Source organism: Takifugu rubripes, chromosome 8 (assembly GCF_901000725.2).
Source record: "Takifugu rubripes chromosome 8, fTakRub1.2, whole genome shotgun sequence".
Lineage (NCBI taxonomy): Eukaryota > Metazoa > Chordata > Actinopteri > Tetraodontiformes > Tetraodontidae > Takifugu > Takifugu rubripes.
This window is the reverse complement of record NC_042292.1, coordinates 7,184,341-7,199,756: the sequence shown is the minus strand read 5'-3', so window position 1 is coordinate 7,199,756 and position 15,416 is coordinate 7,184,341. Positions and strand designations below refer to the sequence as shown.

Sequence of the window (15,416 nt, the reverse complement as noted above, 5' to 3'; positions counted from 1 at the left end):
CTCTCTAAAATGTCGTTTGAGTTTAAAAAATCATTCACTTGGTTAAAAACTAGTAATTATTGAGCCAAGTTCGCTAGCAGGCTCTCTCCTGCTTTGCTGGAAGTTGACCTTGATAATATACTTACGAAAATGTAAGAAACATAATACTTTTTTACAAAAAAAAATAGCATCAGAGTATCAAGTGCACTAAACTTTATTCTTAAACATGCAGACAGAAAAGTTTATTAAACTGTGGCGTTAAGTAGCTATCAAACACTTACGGTACATGAATCGTAGAAAGGTCTAACTGATCAATTACTGCACTCTATGGTCTGTTTTTCTGTGTAACAGGCCCTTGTTTGGGACCGTTTGACCCTTTCCATTAGTTCTGCTTCCAGACGTAGTTTATAAATTCGTGATATTTAACCAGAACTCAAAGTAAGCAGCTCTGTAATAAGTGGCATAGAGAGCTGCTGAAGAAGAGAGCTCTTGCTCTAAGCTGCACACCGAAACCGAGAGTTTTAGGTGGTTACCAGAGTTTTTCAATTTAAAAAAAAACGTGATTTCCTGGCCTTACAGTGGTGTGCAATTATTATTAATAAGACTCAGAATATTTCTCAAAAGTTTTAAACACGTTAAAGGAGAAGAACGTGTGTTCCCGATTTTCCGTTTCAATGAGTAAATATGCATGTATATAATTAGTTAAATATTTGGAACTATGGTCCCTTATTCAAGTAACGGCTTAAGTGAATTTAGAAACTTCTCGATTTTGTCGTCAAATAGAGGAATCTTTTTTTTTTTCTGCCATTGGGCTCCTCCCAAACATCGTGTGGTCAAGGAAGTGTTCGATATTTGTGAGTATTGTAAAACGACATCAGCGTTAGTGAATAGCCACAGAACTACTGTAAATTAAATAATGTACGGTTTTTATTCTTATTTATTTTGGCGAATATTACGATTTAAACTAAAATCGTAAGAACGCCGTTTTGGGGCATTTTGGTGGGGAAGTAGTCTGGCGTATCCGTTGTGTGTATTAATTCTGTTTAAGTTATCGAATCTACTTTCTAGGCGCTTTGGTTAAGGCAGCGCCACAGCTACGACGATTATTTCTCAGTTTTAAAACGAATTAACTGTTAAAACAATTAAAATAGCATTTCCGGTGTTTCCGGAAACACACGTTTGGTTTCGTTTTAGCCACGCTACCATTTTATAGCTTAGAAAGATAGCTTATAGCTTACTTTCTGATAAAAACCAACTGTCCGAAGGTCGAAGAGGCGAAATCTGTGCGTTTATTAGGCTTTAAAACGTTTATTTTTCAGGGGAAAATGCAACTGTTGATGTTACTGGTATGGGCGTGGGTCCTCTTCGGTGTGGTCGAGTCTGGTGAGTCAACCCTTTCTTTTGCCATTACTGTACTTATTTGTTTTTATTCTTTTTAGATTTTATATATTTTGTTTTTATGTGTCGCCATTTCCTTTCTCGTTCCATAATCGCATACTCAAATGTGACGCAGTTCTCCGTCCCCACCCGTTGCCGTTTGGGTTTTACCTGCACTATTTGTCACATGGGCGAAAACATTTAATATAGATAAGAGCTCAGCTAAAGCGCCGCGGTGTTTTTGTGATTGCGCTGTAAATAAGCAGCGAGGTACTCCGGACAATGCTCGGGTGAGCATTGCTAAACACGATGGAGGGCGTTCGGCCTCCCAAACGGTAGGAACGGTTCGGCCTGAATCGGTTCTCCAAGGGCGACCATTTGTTAAAACCCTCACCCTCATGTGTTTGGTGTCAATATGACGATTTGTCCTCTCCGTCCTCATGTCAGCTCACAACCAGTGGATGCACTGAGCGCACGAAGTGGCAAAATGCTGCGTACAGCTAAAAATAATAATTCCGTTTTCGCAATGTCAGCAGAGCTGAATCTTCAATTAGAGTTTCCAGAAAAGAGAACCACTAAACTATACATTGCAACCCAAAAAAAGTAGATATGAGAGAAAGAAAATCGGTTGCACTCTTAAGAAAAACTATTGAACTGGAACTGTTTTACTTGCGAATCTAGCTGTGTTTCTTGGGCAGAGCCCAGAGAGAAGTTGGTATTGGTGGGATTGACCTGGCTCCAGTATGGGCGACACCAGGGGTCAGCAACCCCTGGCACTCGTGTCAGGGCCCTTCCCATCAGTAATACCTAAGGGCCGTTCACCGACTGGGGAATGGTGCGTTCACAGACTGCAGTGCAGTCATTCGCAGGAGATACAGCTTTACTTTGGCTGTTTCCGGAACCACACACTCCTTCCCTATTTACTACTCACTACATAGGGGACATGGATTGAGTGAACTACGTAGCGCACTCAATTTAAAGTTAGTATTCAGACAACGGCGTCATTTACGGCGCACGTAAAGTGACGTCAGGGTGTCGCATAATAATTACGAACCGGTTGCCGGAAAAAGTGGCCAGGTCCATTTAATTATTTTAACCCATCAGAAATACATTCAGCGGTCATTTGATGAAAATGCAATATTTTAACCTATTATTAACTTTATATAATAAAATGAAATATTAATGTCAATAATAATACAATAATAATTACCTATTACCTAAAATAATGAGTGTCCCTTGACATTTTCAAGCCAAGACGTGATGGAACATTCCCAAGTCATATTCCGCTGTAGTGAAAACATTTAATAAAGCAATTTCTAATCAAAAAATGGATCCAGAGCTACTTTTCATCTTTGTAAATATTCTTTTACTGAGATTCTGTCGCCTGGTGAGGAACAGACGATTCTGAAGAACAGTTTTAAGTGAGGGGCGGGCTCAGTGAAGATTGATTGATTTTTTTTTTACACATTTATGTTGTAATATTTTAAGATGATCATATTGGACCCCTACTGAAAAAAATTCTTATTTCCAAAAATTTCATATATCAAACCGCACAGTAGAAACTACGTTAAAAATGTATCCCGTCGGTATCACGTGATACCGTAAAGGCTGATGGGATACATTTTCCGTGTTAGGGCGCATCGCTTGTACACTACTTTTCGCAGTGCATTGTGGGATACATTGAGTGCACTACCTAGGGTACAGCGATGCTCACTAACATTTCAGACACTATTTCAAAATGGCGTCCACACTCTTGAGTGCACTATGTAGGGTATGGGGGTGGTTTCGGAAACAGCCTTTGAGTGGTATGCATAGAAAACATGGTATACGCTAAAAGGACTACACAGTTAATGTGAGTCCAGTGAAAATGCTGCTATATGAATGTTAAAAACACAGTGCCAATCGTAAAAGTATTGCCATGTTGGCTTGTTTGTGCTCGCTACAGGGCCCCATGTTAGCGTTAAAGCAGTGGTTCTCAACTGGTCTGGCTTCAGGACCCACCATCACCCTTGATGACAAGCCGCGACCCAAATCAAGGAAAATTTTTAACTTCTCAAATTTATTAAATGAAAAGATCATGCAGTTTGAATCGGAGATAGTAGAATAGAATACCACAGAATGCCAAAACCAAAATGACTTCAAGTGGTAATAATAGAGAGGGAAATATTACCTTTGATGCTCAATTAGCTGCATTTTAATTAAATTAAAAACACTTAACTTCAGTAACTTCAGCCTTTTTAACAGACTCAACATGCACAAACATGAAATAAAAAAGTGCAACCACTGAGCAGTAGTTTCAAAAAGAACTCAAATATGTTGCGTTCGCTGAGTACCCACTTACTGAATATATAACAATTTCCTATTAAAACTATTTAGTCACTTATTCAAGCATTAATCATAAGGCTGACATAACAATCAGAACATTTCAGTAACAGCCATTTTTAAGACTCAACAGTGCTTTTATGTACAAACATGAAATAAAAAAGTGCAACCACTGAGCAGTAGTTTCAAAAAGAACTAAAAATATATAGTTTTAGCTGAATAACCACTCACTGAATATTTAAAATTATCTAGTCACTTATTCAAGTATTAATCATAAGGCTGACATAACAATCAGACCATTTCAGTAACAATCATTTTTAATAGACTCAGTTGGGGTCTTCATGCAAAATACATGAAATAAAAAAGTGCAACTACTGAGAAATATATATATATATATATATATATTTTAAAACAACTCAAATTATGTAGTTTTAGCAGAGAATCGTCACTCATTGAACCTCTACAATCAACACTGCACTATGAGAAAGAAATCCATTTCCTCAGGAGCAGTTTTTAATCCACAAACTCAAAATAAATTAAACAAAAAGTGCAATCCAAAATGATTCAAGTACACAAAATGAACTTTCTTCTGATTAGCTTATCAATAGGTAAATACTGAAAAACAGTGTGCTTTGAAGAAAATTAAGCAGCACTTATTTCCAGGTCTCTGAGGTCATGTTCAATGTCCAGTCTGTTTCGATCTTTACTGCTCGAGTGGCAAGGGAAGGATACTCGCTCATCACAATGCTGCACCAGAAATGGGAGAGGTTTACCTCCATGAATTTCTTTTTCAGCGTGCGGTCACGTGACAGCTCCACCAGCATACTCTCTTCGTTGCTTGGCAACGTGATGCTTTCCATGTCGATTCCAAAGGGGTCGCGTATCCAGTCATCATCCCTCTGTTTCTCGGGAAAGTAGCGATTAAACCGCTCCAGAAGTTTATTCAGATGTGTCGTGATTGTTTTCGACATTGGGGAACATGTCGAGCCGGTTTTTAGAAACATGACTTGCCCATAAGGAGATCTTTTATTTGAAAGCTTGGATTTTGTCATATTGTTCAAAAATGTTGTGCCCTCTCCCCTGTACAGACACATTTAATGCATTTAACTGGTCAAACACATCCGCAAGATAAGCAACGTGTGCGAGCCACACACTGTTACTAAACAGGTCTGCAAGAGGCGAATTGTTCTGGGCAAGAAAGGCTGCGATTTCACCTCGTAGTTCATAAAAACGGGACAGTACCTTTCCCCTCGAAAGCCAACGTACCTCGGCATGATACAACACTTGTACATGCTCACTACCAAGATCTTGGCATAGTTTTTGAAAACATCGGGTGTTCTTTGCACTCCGTTTAATGTAGTTTACCACTTGGATGACATCTTTTAATGTTCCATGAAGCACGGGTACCACATCCTTTGCTGCTAGGGCCTCCCGATGCAAAAAAACAATGGTTCCATGTTGCATTCGGAGCTTTCTCAAGTATTCTCCTCCTCCTTTGTCTTCAAGATAAGAAAATCCATATCTCATATATTCCTCGTTGTATCTGCGTTTCGCCATGCTCGACATATGTAAACAAACTTTGCAGGTCTTTTTCTATGGTGTGAAATGGCGCATGTCAACGCCGCCTACTGTTAAGGAGTACGAATTACACTCAGTTATTTTTTTTATTTTTTTAGCATTTCCTTCCCCAGGCAAAGGCCCACGACCCACTGAAAACGGGTCTGCGACCCACTTTTGGGTCGCGACCCACCAGTTGAGAAACGGTGCGTTAAAGGGTTGTACCTGAGGTGCTTTCCTGGTATCTCCCCCCTGCTATCGGAACACTTTTGTCTGCTGTCTTTAGGGCTTGAATGGAGAAGCTTCCTCTTCTCAGCTGGTCTGAGGCTGAGCTGCGACCGCCTAAGACAGGATCTTGGTGAATGCAAAGCTGGGCGGAAATAATTCTTGTGACATTGCAGAAGCTTATTGAAAGAATGTCACAAAGAAGGCCTGCTGTAATCAAAGAAAAAGCTGGCCAGGGAAGTGTTCATATCTGGTCTTTTTGGGGGAGTATTCCGAATCAAAGTGTTTGCTTATTCCTTTATCCAAAATGGACTTTGAAAATTGAAAGCCAAACCGTTAAAGCTGTGTGTTTTGAAGCTTGTTGTGGACAGCAGTCAATTTAAGAGGAGCAAACAGAAGCAGATAAAGTTCACAAAAGATGGTTGTCATAATTCATAAATGATACGCAGCGATGTGTCGCTTGGTTCTTGTAAACTTTACAGGCAAACTAGCTTAGCTGTAGCTCGTTAACAGCTGTTCTGAATAGTTTGTCATCCCAGTCAGGACATGATCATGTACTCAAGACAGTTATCGTTCAGCCACAGCGAGGTCCGCCTTGTCATCGGTGCCCACAGACTTTGAACAGCTATGCAGGAACAGGCTTTGTACTTTGTGCTTCATGAAAAGGTTGCCAGTGTTAAACTTAAGTGATTATCATCATATGTTGTCACCGTTATTTACAAATTATTGCTAATTTGTCCTTTAGATGATCCATTGGCCGGGAAGTTGGGCAGCGAGGTTCTCCTCAAACCGAATGCTGTCACTTCACCAATCACCAGCATCACATGGAAACAGGGCCCCAACCTCGCTGTCCAGTGGGATGGAACAGCCATTCAATCCTATCGCCAATTTAAAAGTCTGTTGGACGGATCTCTGTGATATTTCCTGCCGCTCTGTAAATTGCCAGAATGGTAACAACATCTGTGTCTCCTTACAGACAGGAGCAGTCTCGATGTTGAGACTGGAATCTTGACCATCAGAAACCTGGTTTTAAGTGACAGCAACAACTACACCCCAGAAATCAACAACGTTCTCCAGAAAGAAATCGTTCTGAAGGTCTACCGTGAGTGGATGAGTCTTTTAGCACAGTCTGGTGTGTTTGTTAGGGGGTAGAAGCTTATAATGAAATGTTTGTCTGATCTTCATGATGACAGGACCCGTCCCAAAGCCCACAATTACAGTACAAAAGACTCCGGGCGAATACTGTGAATTGACCTGTGATGGAGACATCACGGATGCTGAACCAGTCACCTACTCTTGGACTAAAAACAAAGCGGCGCTTCTAGAAACTGAGCGAAATATAATCCAAAAGGTATTTGTGAATCTCTATCTAACATCTCTATATCAGAGCGTGAAATTCTGCATTCTGTCGTCTATACAAATATAATGGCGCTGAAGATAACATCTATAAATGATCGGTGGTTTTAGGAACAATCCTGCGATTTTTAATTAAAAAGATTAAAGGCAGGCTTAACCGTGCACGTCCTGTCACGCCAGGGACTTTGATGCGACCAGCAGCGGTGCGTTAGAGTATTGCTCTGCAGTCTTGAACAGGATGAACCCTGATTAAAGGAAAAAGTTATTCGATGTAATGAATGTGAATAAAAGTTTTGTGCGATTTCTCTTGTTATAGTGGGAGGAATGTTCTAGCACCTACACATGCACGATGACAAATCCAGTCAGTACGATGGAGAGCGAGCCATCCCTAGGGTCTGGTGAGTTACAATAGTTCCCTTTTCAATTGACTTCACTGACATGTCAAAACAATGTCAAATCATTTTGTTGTCAATTTTCAGGTGACAAGTGGACAATAGGTTTAGGAGTAGGGGGGGGGCTTATCGGGTTGGTCTTTGTCCTGATTATAATTCACAAAGGCTTGACAGGTGAGTAACTCCTGATTAGAATCCTCATGTGGAGTCAGTGGCAACCTGCTAACCACTGTGTTTACCCTCCCGCAGGTGTGTGGTTCTACCAGAAAGGTGAGACTGTTTCCTCAGCTTTTCACCAAACACAAAACACACCAACACGTTCACCTGACAGCAGGTTATCCCAAACTGGAACTTCCTGCGTAGCAATTTTAAAATAACCGGCTCATTCTGGAAGCAGAAATGTCAAATCAGTGACAATAAAAGCTGCTAAATACCACAGTGGCAAGCAGAAAATTATGAAACCACTCCTGTTCATTTTTAGATTCTTTTTTTTTTTAGGTTCTTTCAGTAAAAAAACAAAAACCAATCAATTCTGAAGGCTTGCCTGTGTTTTCTGTCCCTGCAGACTCAATGTTCTGGAAGGCAGGTCAGTGTCTGAGCATAACTGCAAAACTAGCAACAGTTTTTTATACTGAATGTAAAATCTATCCTGTTTTATCTAATTCATCCCCTTTTTGACCTAGATTTCTGGAAAAAGTCTCCAGATCAACGTAAGTCTGACTTTCTTGTCCCCCGGATCATTTGTCTTTTCTGTGAATTGATTTTCTGATGGACATCTATTTGTATTTATTCCAGCTGGCAATGCTGAGCGCAAAGAGGGTAAGATACAGTCATTTTATTACGCCTTTTCTTTGATTCACTGCTGGCCAATTGATCATTTTGTCTGTCATCTGGCAGAGACAGAAGGAATGGCAGAGGACAACAACTGAGGATAGTCTCCAGATTCCAATGAGACAAAGTCATTGTTAGCACTGTCACCAAGATGGAATATCCTACTTTTGAAGTCAAAATGAATTGACACTAATTTAAAGTGGACAAGGCTGCGGGCGCCTGTTTTCCTCTCAGGATCAGGATTGGAAGGACTATAAGGGACGGGTTGGTGTCATCTTGTCAGCCAATAAGAAATCCCATCATACTGCGTGTTTTTGTATCCTGTGACACACTGCTTTAGTCTGACTTGTTTGCTAGCTTATTTTTTCTTCTATTTTATACTTGAGCATTCAGGTGAGGTTGAAATAGCTTCAGTTTTGTTCTTGAATAGCTCTTTATTGTGCAAGTTACACCACTGGAAGACAGTGAAATCCACATTCTGGGGGGGGGGTTTTCTAAATAACTGGTCATCAGATGTGTTGATGGACAAAACCTCTGCAGAGGTCTGCCCCCTTTCAGCTGTGGAAACAAACGTGCTGCAATCCACAGGCGCACCAAACTAAACAGCCCTTTACATCTGTGACAATATAAAACAAGTTTCTGCGAAGAAGCCGACTTCTTGTCTTAAAACTGCTTTTGCCTAAGTGTAACATATGGGTGAATAAAAATCTGATCCAGTTTTTTTGGGGTTTATTTTTCTTTATTTAACAGCACTGAGACCTGTCAGTCTCAGCAAGTGGCATACATTCAGATTCAAGGCAGAACATTTTTTCACGGTTGAAGAAATGTCTTTCATGGAGTTTCATCCATTAATACTGTGTTTCTACTCTGGATGTTCAAGCCTATTTTTGTTCAAGATGGTGTAATCTAGCATCCGCCAAGCCGATGTTGATGTTTTGACCTCCTTAGCCCAGACCTCTGATATTTAGTCACATTTACCAACTGAATTATTTGCGATGTCTCGTACCTCAGTCACAAACCAGGGTGACTGTTGACCTCCCTCTATCCAGGAAACTTGGTGATAGAGATATCAATAAATTAATTTGGAGTAACAAAACAATTTAGAAAAATCAAAGTGCAACAAATTCTTGCATAAACCGCGGGAAATGGTCGTGTTTATTACGGAAAAATAAATGTGAGCTCTCTGTAAAATTAATGGTGAACTAAGAAGTGCAAGGTCAAATTAAAGCGACAGTTTCAGTTCGTGGTCCCCGTCTGTCCTGATTCATCACTGATGGAGACAGAACCGGTCAGTGTGTATAATAATTGTATGTCCCAAGAGCAGCTTCAGGCACATCCTGAGCAAGACTGAACACTGAACAGACCTCTGCTATAGGGCACTCTCGAGTCGGTGCATCCTTCCACAGGCACCTCTTGAACCAGATGGCTCGCCACCCTTGTCAACAAGCCTGTTGGACGTCGTTGGACAAAGCCTCTGTCTCCGGGTTTGTCCCCGCCGGATGCAGTTCGACAGGCTGTCCCACGGTCTTGACTCCTTCCCTCGGCTGATTTCTGTAGTGACGGAAGATGATCACAGCGGCACCCACAAAGTACATGACGGTAAGAAGGGTGAAGTAGATGAAGTAAACCAAGAACTGTGAGGAAAAAGCAGAACAAATTGTAAATACCACATTTCTGTCGGGTTTTCTGTAAATGTTTCTTGTGTGTCACCATACTGGATAAGGTCAATAAAGGCCATTCTGATGCTAAACAAGGTCGAAGACGTTATAGTCTGAAGCCATGTTTTTTACCTGGGAGCGAACGTCCAACGCCAGGCCTCGCTTGTCAGCAAATATCAGGATAATGATGCTCTTCAGGATGGTGGCTAAAAAGGTGTTGATCCCAAACACCAAGGCACACAGCTCCTTGGTAAGGGAGGAGGCGATCTGGAAACTGAAGAGACAAAGGGAGGGAGTGAGTGTAGGTGTTTAAAACCAACACGAACACAACCTTAATCACATTTTAACCGACACTCACGTGGCTAAAGGCACCAGGAACTGGTAGAATCCCCTGAAGACAATGTAGGAGACATAGCAGAGCCAGATGTTGTCCGTGGTGCCCATGAGAAGAAGCAGTCCCGCCTGCACTGCTGTGATCACAGCGATGACCAGCTTGGACCACAAATCCCATCGAATTTTCACAAAGCCAGCAGCGAAGGACGTTAGCGTACCTGGCGGAGGCAGATGTCACCATGGTTCAAAATTCTGAGCCAGTCCTTCATTCAGTCTGCCTTCTTATTATCACTTCGACTCTGTGTCCATGTCTGGCCTCATCAATTATTTATTTTCTTTGATGGGCAACTTTTACTGCATGCGTGTGACGTTCAGGTTACTTGATTGTTGAAACTGGGCTCGAGAAGCAGTTTGGGTTGTTTTACGGAATCATTATTACTGAGTTTACTTGGCTCAGCAAATGGGAAACCATATTGACTTTAAATATGTTTACTTACTGACAGAAAAAATCTTTTAGAAACTAGAAACAGCTGTCTTAAAATGAATATACTGTGGTTTTTGTATTGAAAATACAAATGTCTTACTCAGCAGAGTGGAAGCGGCCTCCACTGCTCCGTTGTAAACGTGCTTGTTCTCTGTTGCCAGGCCCACTTTGTTCCACAAGATATGAACGTAGAACAGCACCAGATAGTACCCCGTGGAGTTCAGAACCCACCACATGGACCAAAGTCTCAGGTTTGGCTGCTTCAGAACACCTCGCACCTCCAGCAGCATCTGGACAAACACTGAATCCTTCCAGCGAGATATAGAGCACAAGGGCGCCGCGGCAGACTGTGCGTCGTCTTTCGGGTTCATGTGGTCCATTTCAGATTTGGTGGCCACTTCTGCCAGCTCCTTTTGCTCTTGGGTTTTCACCCGGTTGAAAAACAGGGAGCGTTTAGGCCAAGGGAGGCACAGAGCAAGCACCAGACCGAAGCTGACGAAGCCCAGAGAAATACTACTGAGGGTGTAGTAGGTAATGTTGCCTAAGGACAGGCACAGCTGCCCCACCACCGAGCTGGTGAACACCCCCAAGAGGACTGAGGAGCGCGAGTAACCAGCCACGCGCTGGTACTGGCCGGGTTTGACCAAGGAGAAGATGTAAGAAGAGTACGCCACACGGCAGGCCATTGTGATCCCATAGAAGAACTCTACGAACTGCATCTCCAGGAGGGTGGTGCCCAGCAGCAGAATGATCCAGATGACCACCTGACTGAGGCCCTGGATGACCAGAACTGGCTTGTAGCGCATGAGATCTGTCAGGAGGAAGGTTGGCACCAGCACCGCCATGTAGGAGTACGTGAGCACCGGTGTGATCTCATTGGTCACCTGCAAATGAAGAATGACACTTGGAGAAAATGCTATCATGACACCATTAAATTTAAAATAACCCACATCCAATCTGCTTCTCGGTACAGTTTGTCATTAAAGATAAAATTACTTCGAGGTCAGCATGAGTTATCATTCAGATCCAGCTGTGATCTCAATGGAGGAGATAAATTTAAAGAAAACAAAATGTATACCTAAAAAAAATAAACTACTGGTAATAACTGATGCCAAGATGAGGCTACGTCTCCACGGGGTTATTACAATGACCCAGTTTAGAGGAATTTGAACTTTGACCAGTTTTAAGACGGCTTAGCAACCTCCCTGTGGTGGCTTTTAAAGTCTCCATTAGGAGTTCTTTTATTAACTTTACACAAAGAGAAACAAACCTGCCTAAAATCATTCAGCAGCAGACACCACTAACCTGTTCCCTGGTGAAGTTCTTCTCCGAGCTAAGAAGATACGGCGTGATGAAGGGCTCTCCTGGCTTTAACGATGACATAAATCCATAGAAACACAGGAACACAACAGCCCAGTTCACCTTTCTGGACCCACTTGGTTCCACCTGAAGACTGTCTGAGGGACACCCTGCCGTCCCTGCATCTTCTTGCAAATCCTTTTTTTCACGTCCCTTTCGGTCCATCTCGTCGCCAGTTCCTGCCGAGTCCTCGGCTTCCATCCTGTCAAATGATCACTCAGCGTTCTCCTCCGGCAGGTTACCAAGTTTTTGTATGTGTGCAGCAAACACCCGCCCAGTCAAATCAGACTGTTTGGGACCCAAGCGGTGATCTGGTCTCAACCTGTGCGCCCCTCCGTGCCAGAGCCCACGCAAACATTGACAAGCGCAGCATTTAACAGGTTGATGACAATATAGTTGGACAACTGCACGCAACCATTCCCACGGGTGAGAAAAGGTTAACCTTTGCCCCAGTCCACATTGAGGTTTGCTGAATGTAAGCTATCCGGAGCCTGGTGTCATGGTAACCTGGAAAGATAACAACGTTAACTCTTATTGACGAATATTTTGTCAAATGGTGGCTTATAATTAACCACTGCACTCTCGCTGTTTTGCTAGACTCAGCACTGGTCATATAGTCATACTGGTGACACGTGCAAACCGTTGCATATTTACTGGAAATATTTCTTTCGTCCATGCAGAATAAGGCGGAGATGATGCGTGCAAACGGGGAAAGTTATTGCATAATATGGAGCTGACTTTTGAAAACAAGGCAAGCAGGAAACAAAAGCCTCACTCCGTTAGCATACCAGTGCTTCCAGTGACACGTAGCCTCCGACTAAACCCGTGCTGGATCCCAGGGCTACATCTACGACATATGCGTAAAAGTTAAACATTTACTGCACAATTAACCTGCTAGCACGCTGGCTATCGTCTTGTAAAATATAGAAACAGATGCACTTGCCAAGAGACGCATAGCAAAAACGATTGATCATATTCAGAGAGAATGTCTGACATCCTCCGCACCAAACAAAGATAAAAGGGCACAGTCTGATTTTATAACGACTTTATCATGACAAAAGAAGTTACCTCGTGCAGCTCCTCAAACCACTGCGATTCAGCGAGGAAACCAAGCTGTCGCCGCTTTGCATTCCGGGAAATGAAGTCCGAGTAATGGAACGCGTTCAATATTAACGAGGCCTGATTTATATTTTGTTCCAACACTTTTCACGGAGCGCCATGTGGCCCGCGTCTGCCATCAGTTGGACAAATTGTGATACTGCTGTTCATCAACATTTCACACACAGATGGATGGATGGATAGAGTCATGTGTTATTTTTAAATTGATTTATTTCTCTGGTGCAAAGGAAACAATAACACAAACATTTCCAGTTCAATGTTTAAGTATAAAAAAGAAACTAGGCAGTGTGAACCAATCTTTCCAAAAAAAATCGAGATACAGTATTTTTGTAATGGTCGATTAATTAAGCATTACTTTGTTTTCCATTTGATGAACCACGATTTCTTTAGTTCTTCCATCAATTTAAAACTTTGGCAAGTCTTACCGTGGCCCAAACTACAATCACTATGCAGAGCTGAGCATTATGAACATGATAACTGTCCGCACATTGAGCTAACTTTAATAGCAACAGCATGTTGAGATGGCACTGAGATTGAAATGATTTGATAGGTGTGAAGCAACACAGTCTGGGCTTTAGACAAGAGCCCCGTTGCCCTCTGATGTCTGGGATGTCGACCGGCTGATCGTCCTCTCCTGTCGGACTTTCCTTCGGACAAGATGGGACATATTATTCCTGAACTTCTGCCCGACAAAAGCGTAGAGGACCGGATTGATGCAGCTGTGGAACAGAGCCAGGCTGGAGGTTACATCCAGCGCCGTGGTCACGGCCCTCCTCACACCGCAGTCAAAGGGTATCAGATCAGTCCTCAAGGCGGTGTCCACCATCAGCGTTATGTGATAAGGCGCCCAAAGGAGCAAAAACGCGACGACCACAGAAATGATCACTTTCATGGCCTTGTGCTTCTGGAAACCTCGAGTGCGCAGCAGCCTCACGACGACGATGCTGTAGCACGTGATCATGACAGCCAGGGGCAGGAAGAACCCAAAAATGTGGAGAAACAGTCGAGTAGCAATCCTCCACGAGGTGGCGCTGCCCACGTCAAAGTCTTTTGAGCAAATCATCCTTTGTGGGTCCGATGCTAGTGTGTCTGTGTCACTGAAGAGGGCGGGAAGAGAGAGGGCGCTCCCGAGGGCCCACACTGCAACGCAGAGGACCCAGGTGCAGAGCCTCTGTCGGCTCTTGAGATTCTCATTGGCTCTCACGATCACAAGGTACCGATCGACGCTAATGCAGGACAAGAAGAGGATGCTGGTGTAGAAGTTGGCTTCAATGATAAGGGTGAGAAACCTGCACATGACGCTTCCAAAGATCCATCCTTTGACCAGTGCCACAGCCAAAAATGGGATGGTCAGCGCCATCAGACCATCTGCTACGGTCAGATGGAACAAGTAGATATCAGATGGGGTCAGCATCCGTCTGTGGGCAAAGATCACCCATCCTACAATCAGGTTTCCAGTTATGGCAAGAAAGAAGATGATTATGAGGAGGAAACATGTGGTCAGTGCAGCTGTGGGACCCATCGGTTCTACCCCACAGGTCAGCGTCTTTGGGTCCACCACATAGGGGGTGTGGCTGCTATAGATGGTGTCATTTTTTGAGAAGAAGTCCTCAAAGTCATAAGTGAATGACATGTCTGAATGAGGAAACAAAGTTGTACAAAGACAAACATTAGACAACTAGGAAGACTGGATCCCAAAATCCATTAGGGAAAGGTTAGATTTTCTGATTTCATGAAGTTAATCTCAGAATGTTGAAAAACTAAACTATTTGATTCCCTCGCTGAAATACTCTGAAATTCAATCGGCTAACCAATAAATTTGTAATGTTTGCAATTCGACTCTTAACACAAATTGATGAATTCTAACTTTTGCAATCTGATACAAACCTCATAAATCTCATCCGACAGCTGAAGCTGGTTGGTAATACAATGGTCTTATTTTGAAATATCTCCAGATTTGTTTTTTGTCACGTGATGCTGCTCATCAAGGCTTTCTAAAGCAAGTATACTGATGTTCTTCTTCAGTAACCTAACTCAGATACTCACCCTCGTCTCTGCTCCGCTGTGGCTTTGATGAAGACAGTTTTACACAAAAATGAGCATCCCTTTATGTATGTACCCAATATTTCATTTCCTTCCTGAGCATGTTGACATGTTCAAAAGGTTGCAATAGCATATTACAACACGGGAGGACAAATCACAGAGAATTTCAAATATTCTCCATCTATGGACTAGTACAAATAACTATTTTAAAATAAAATGTCAATTATTTTAGCTTTCTGAGACTCTCAATAACCTAATAAAGATAAACCAAATATCTAAATATCTCTCTGCCATCAGCTCCAAGACAGTAGTCAAGGAAAGATTACATCAACACAATTGCATTATTCAGAACTGTACACCATACCTGAAAAATTACACCAT

At 42.4% G+C, this 15,416-nt stretch overlaps 3 protein-coding genes across 5 annotated transcripts; 1 reads left to right on the top strand and 2 right to left on the bottom strand.

Annotated features, from left to right (window-relative positions):
• The first annotated feature begins 711 nt into the window (after positions 1-711).
• On the top strand, positions 712-8,758 carry LOC105416778 (CD48 antigen-like). The gene is made up of 12 exons (XM_011606260.2): positions 712-833; positions 1,299-1,362; positions 6,206-6,355; positions 6,437-6,562; positions 6,654-6,811; positions 7,133-7,214; positions 7,296-7,382; positions 7,458-7,478; positions 7,774-7,794; positions 7,892-7,918; positions 8,004-8,027; positions 8,106-8,758. The coding sequence occupies exons 2-12, from the start codon at positions 1,305-1,307 to the stop codon at positions 8,135-8,137; spliced, it is 786 nt and encodes a 261-aa protein (XP_011604562.1). The 5' UTR covers positions 712-833; positions 1,299-1,304; the 3' UTR covers positions 8,138-8,758.
• On the bottom strand, positions 8,757-13,043 carry LOC101078604 (folate transporter 1). 2 transcript variants are annotated; one of them, XM_003966567.3, is made up of 6 exons: positions 12,942-13,043; positions 11,820-12,380; positions 10,615-11,398; positions 10,056-10,248; positions 9,830-9,971; positions 8,757-9,673 (listed from the first exon to the last, which is right to left on the bottom strand). In XM_003966567.3, the coding sequence occupies exons 2-6, from the start codon at positions 12,072-12,074 to the stop codon at positions 9,479-9,481; spliced, it is 1,569 nt and encodes a 522-aa protein (XP_003966616.2). In that variant the 5' UTR covers positions 12,075-12,380; positions 12,942-13,043; the 3' UTR covers positions 8,757-9,478. The 2 variants fall into 2 exon arrangements, with proteins under 2 accessions (XP_003966616.2, XP_029696117.1); XM_029840257.1 differs by lacking the exon at positions 12,942-13,043 and adding an exon at positions 12,662-12,720.
• Positions 13,044-13,184: 141 nt separating this feature from the next.
• LOC778023 (interleukin 8 receptor I transcript 1) lies at positions 13,185-15,118 on the bottom strand. 2 transcript variants are annotated; one of them, XM_011606196.2, is made up of 2 exons: positions 15,039-15,118; positions 13,185-14,627 (listed from the first exon to the last, which is right to left on the bottom strand). In XM_011606196.2, the coding sequence occupies exon 2, from the start codon at positions 14,623-14,625 to the stop codon at positions 13,567-13,569; it is 1,059 nt and encodes a 352-aa protein (XP_011604498.2). In that variant the 5' UTR covers positions 14,626-14,627; positions 15,039-15,118; the 3' UTR covers positions 13,185-13,566.
• Positions 15,119-15,416: the final 298 nt, after the last annotated feature.